The sequence below is a fragment of the Drosophila mauritiana genome, chromosome X, assembly GCF_004382145.1.
Source record: "Drosophila mauritiana strain mau12 chromosome X, ASM438214v1, whole genome shotgun sequence".
In the NCBI taxonomy this organism is placed as follows: domain Eukaryota; kingdom Metazoa; phylum Arthropoda; class Insecta; order Diptera; family Drosophilidae; genus Drosophila; species Drosophila mauritiana.
In genome coordinates, this window is record NC_046672.1 from 15,272,024 (window position 1) to 15,276,919 (window position 4,896).

The 4,896-nt window shown below is 46.0% G+C and overlaps 1 protein-coding gene across 3 annotated transcripts; it reads left to right on the top strand.

Annotated features, from left to right (window-relative positions):
• Positions 1–324: 324 nt before the first annotated feature.
• Positions 325–4,587, top strand: LOC117147451 (arginine/serine-rich coiled-coil protein 2). Of its 3 annotated transcripts, none has more exons than XM_033314333.1 (4): positions 334–493; positions 1,146–1,361; positions 3,103–3,249; positions 3,324–4,587. In XM_033314333.1, the coding sequence occupies exons 1-4, from the start codon at positions 431–433 to the stop codon at positions 4,422–4,424; spliced, it is 1,527 nt and encodes a 508-aa protein (XP_033170224.1). In that variant the 5' UTR covers positions 334–430; the 3' UTR covers positions 4,425–4,587. The 3 variants fall into 3 exon arrangements, with proteins under 3 accessions (XP_033170226.1, XP_033170224.1, XP_033170225.1); XM_033314334.1 differs by having other exon boundaries at positions 345–493; positions 1,129–1,361; XM_033314335.1 differs by lacking the exons at positions 1,146–1,361; positions 3,103–3,249; positions 3,324–4,587 and adding an exon at positions 798–1,121 and having other exon boundaries at positions 325–493.
• The last annotated feature ends 309 nt before the right edge of the window (positions 4,588–4,896 follow it).

Consider the following 4,896-nt stretch of genomic DNA (forward strand, 5'->3'; position numbering starts at 1 on the left):
AAAATAAGTAATTATTAAGTTATTTTAAATATTCGCAAACAAAATATATGATCAAAGGCCTAAATTGTCGGGAATTATTCGGCAAAATCTAAAGCTAGTCTAAAAAGACGCGCAAATTTAGTTTTTCAAAACATCGGCTTTTCAAATATACGTTATTTTTCAACGGATAGTTAGGAAATTGTATCGATAGTTCGAAGCGCGCGCTGGTCACACTTTCCATCTCTATCAATAGTTCCACCACTAGTTTCTGCTCTAGCAATTGATTACTTTTTTTGTATCGATAGTTCGAAGCGCGCGCTGGTCACACTTTCCATCTCTATCAATAGTTCCACCACTAGTTTCTGCTCTAGCAATTGATTACTTTTTTTTTTTGGACGCACCTGCATGCTTCAGCCACATTTTGGCCTAAAACAATTTTTGGCCCAAAACAATGGAGGCCCTAGTGAATTATAGTAGTGAGGACGACCAGGAGGATGCTGGCTTTCAGATACGGGTAAATATGCCTACACCGCAAGGCCGGAAGCAGCTGAAAAAAGAAAGAATCGTCAGAGCGCATTTTGTGTACACATACATCTTCATCACTTTTTTCTTCCTTGCGTATATGAGAAGCGCGTGTGTGTCGTGTTAGTGTTGTGTGTGTTTGTGTGTGCGAATGCGCGGAAACGCGAAATAAATATAACTGATCCCATCAAAAACATATGAAAAGAGTAAAAAAACAAAACCACTACACTCCAATAATAGAGTTCGAATAGCCTAGTGCTTTTGTAAAATAATGCGAATTTGCTGTTTCTTAAAAGTGGCAAAGTACCCCTAGGCACCACAACAACAACAACAACTGCAGCATTTGCCGCATGCTAAATCCTCGAAAACAACAACAACTGCTAGCTTGCTAAAGCAGAACAACAATAACAATGGTAGTGGCAACAGTACGCGCGGCAAGAGAGCGCCGTATATGAGAACTGCGTGTGTGTGTGTGCGAATACGCGGAAATGCGAAATAAATAAACCTAACTCATCCCATCAATTCAAAAAACATAATCAAACATCAAAACCACTAACCACTCCAATAATATAGTTCAAGTATCCTAGTGCTTTAGTAAAATAATGCGAATTTGCTGTTTCTTAAAAGTTGAAAAATTCCCCTAGGCACCACAACAACAACAACTGCAGCATTTGCCGCATGCTAAATCCACGAAAACAACAACAACTGCTAGCTTCCTAAAGCAGAAGAACAACAATAACAATGGCAGCGGCAGTAGTCCGCGCGGCAAGGAAAGAGAGCGCGAGCGGGAGAGAGAGAAGACAAAGCCGATGTCGCAGCAGCAGAGTCGTAGGAGCAGCAGCAGAGGCCGCATTGATGAGGTAAAGAATTGCCGTTGCACCAAATCGATATATACTCCCCATATATATATAGATATATGTATATACCAAATACCATATGCTATTGTACTACTTACTCCATACGTATGTGTGTGTGTGTATCTGGGTTGGAGCGGAAGCGGATCTTCCATGTGCCGTTTTCTTCCGCTGCCGCAAAGGGCGACGCCATCGCCGACTGCGCTGCCAGCAGCAGCAGCACTTACAGTGGCGGGCAGAATAATAGCATAGTCCGCTTTAAATCAAACGTCTGCTAAATATAGATATCAATATAGCATAGTCCGCTTTAAATCAAACGTCTGCTAAATATAGATATCAATCAAATCGAAACCGAGATCTTTCAAGCTTTTGAGTTTAATTTCACTTGGGTTCAATTAAATAGAGAAGAAAAGTACTTGTGCAATAAAACAGGACACTGCATCAAATCAATAATGCGGCCTAGTTTTCAGTGCCTCCATTCTTTTCTGCCAGCAAAAGTAATAATTTCATACATAGGCAAGGTCATTGGCAGCGCAGGGCAATCCATATGATTGTACTGCATTTATTGCTAAAACTAAATTAATAGAATGTGAAAAAGGAAGAGTCAAACACAATGCAGTACATTTCTCGCTGGTTCTATAGATTATATTGAATTTAACGACAAGAACAGATTATGAGTTCAACTTTACTTCGTTTATTATTGATTAATACTTCCTTTAGTTACAGATATAAATAGTAAATCTTGTTTAATTCTGCATCTTTAAGGGTTTCAGGCATTTTCGTGTGCTATTATTTGGTCAGCTACTGTGCCCCAATGAAAAATTCAATATCTATGTAGTAATATATATTATATATTGATCTCCACGATCGACTGCTTGCGCTCCAACCCGTTCCATCCAAATTTCGCTACTGCCAGCTTCTTATGGGCCAAAAACTCAAACTCAAATCCAAAGAAAGAAAATTCTGTTTGGTCGGTCCGCTTGCGATTTACACACACATTGTTGTTGTTGTTCGGCCAGCTTAGTTAAGACTACAAACTTTATATGCCAATCAATATTTAAATGACTAAACTCTACCATTTTATTATCATTATTATTGTTGTTACGTAAACGAAACCGAATCGAACCAAAACGAAAAACCATTTTCAAAACAAACAAGTCAAAAACAAACAAAAAAAAACGAAAACAAACCTGACCGACGATAATTGACAATAGCCCGATCGTAGTAATCGCTCGATTACCAATAGCTTCTTCGATAATGCGACAATCGATCAAATTTGTTATGACCACCACTGTGTGTGTAGTCCTGTGTGCGACTCTGTGGCTGTGTTGGTGGGTGTGTGTGAGCCACTGAAAAAGGTAAAAGCATATAGAACAATCACACTCACCACACACATGCCCGCCCGCACACACACACACACAACCACCCACCCACCTACCCACTCACTCACTCACTGGTGGCGCGAAAGCGAGAGAGAGAGATAATGCGAAAGAGAGATCAAGGCGCACGAAAGTGAGTATACAAAAAGCGATCAAATAGAACCTAACAACACTCTAAGCAATCTAGGACACCCCGGAAAGGACCTCGGGCCCCAGCTGGTGGCCCACACCCCGAATCCTCTTTCTATTCCCCCTCCAGCTCCTAAGCATCTAGCATCTAGATCTAGATCCTTAGTCACCGACGCTGATTCGTAGATCCATACGCTCTAATGTAATTCTTCGCAATGGGTTGCTTCATCCCGTTCCAGGAGCCGAAGCCCAGCAGTCGCCACCGCCAGGAGCGGGACAAGGACAGGGAACGGGACCGCGACCGCGAACGTGACAAGGACAAGGACAAGAAGCGCGGCGATTCAGAACGCAGTCGGGACAAAGGACGCGACAAGGATCACAGCAAGGTGAGACAGAGTCCTAATCAACTCCCGGGCAACTCAGCATAACTCAGCCAAACTAATGTCTATGTTATTTACAGGGCGACCATCGCCACCATCGTACCAAAGACGGCAACAGCCACAGGGAGCGGGAGCGGGATCGTGACCGGGAGAGGGAGCGAGATCGCGACAAGGATCGGGACCGCAGGCGTTCGGAGAAGAGCAGTCGCCACCACAGTGGCAAGGAACGCCATCATCATCATCACAACAACTCATCGTCAGCCGCCGCTGCAGCGGTCAGTGCAGCATCAGTCCGTCGCTCCCATGATGAACGCAGTCGTCGTCGCCGGGACTCTCGATCCGATTCCCGCACACCCCCGGGCACGCCGCCCACTCGTCGCCACCATCAGTCGCAACAGTCACGCAAATATCGCGAACGCGACTCCAGCAGCCGCTCCAGATCTCCGAAGGAAGAACATGCCACAACACTTCGCGGTGGAGCTGTGGCCGGATCTCATGTTCTGCTCGCTAAGTCAGGCGGCGGAGCAGGATCAACGGCAACTAATGCAACAGCAGCGGCGAGGGTTGCAGCGGCCGCTCTGGTAGCTGCCAATGCAGCAGCCGCAGCCATGGCAGCCGGTTCATCTGGCGGCGGTGGCGGTGGTCTCCTGCCCACACCCAACTATGCGCCCAAGATACCCTCGCTGATGTCCTTGGAGCTGAGCACACCAGCGGCAGCAGCACCAGTCGCAGAACCCATCCAGCTGCCCAGTTACTACAATCCGAGCATCATCAATGCCAATCGCTATGCGGAGCAGCAGCAGAAGCGCAAGCTGCTGTGGGGCTCCAAGAAGAGCGAGAACTCGGCGAACAAGTGGGGCAACGCGCACTTCTCCCAGGACTCCGACGGCAAGGTGGCCTCCAAGTTTATGCGCCTGATGGGTATCAAGAACGCAGGTACTTCCGGCAATGGCGATGACAGGGCAGAGTCCACCAATGGGAGTGCAGCAGGCGAGGGAAATCGCGCAGTCAGAGGTGCTGCGCCATCGGGAGCCGCTGGCGGAACGAAAGTGCCCACGGACGTGCAGCAGCGCCAGCGCATGTTCTCCAACATGGAGCAGCAGTACGAGATGGCGCGAGCCGCCACACACACGATGCGCGGCGTGGGGCTTGGTTTCGGCTCCCAGCCACGTACTTTCTAGAAGGGATCGGAACGGAGTCGGATCGGCTCCCTGCCAGGCTGTAAATACCATGCCACTCACTCAACTCATTAGTCAGTCAATATGTTTCTCCTCAACAACTTTTTGTTTGTGTTGAGCAAATGTTTTTTTGATTTCAAATAAACGTTGCAACCGAATTTATGAAGTGACGTGGCTTTCTCTTTGGATTTGCTTGGGATAAATGCAGCGTTAGGTAGACCCTCAGTCTACACTATTACTAAGTTTGCTAAGAGTTATCCAACTTTAACTATAAAGTTCAGCGGCTCTAATTGCAGAATGCTTGCATATTAGATAATAATTAAAGGTATTTTTTTACAATAAACGTATGGTTAAAGTTTTGAATTTTGGCACTCGTTTTCGTAGCTGCCAGCCTTTTGCCATGTACTTTTGCGGCCGGTCTGCCTATCACCAATCGATAGCTGACCAAAAACAATAACAATAACAAAATCAGCTG

Excerpts from the sequence above, each read along its gene's own strand:
- LOC117147451 (XM_033314333.1), top strand. The coding sequence starts at position 431 with ATGGAGGCCCTAGTGAATTATAGTAGTGAGGACGACCAGGAGGATGCT. Across the intron at positions 1,362-3,102 it reads GCAGAGGCCGCATTGATGAG|GAGCCGAAGCCCAGCAGTCG; the intron begins GTAAAGAATTGC and ends ATCCCGTTCCAG. Across the intron at positions 3,250-3,323 it reads GCGACAAGGATCACAGCAAG|GGCGACCATCGCCACCATCG; the intron begins GTGAGACAGAGT and ends TGTTATTTACAG.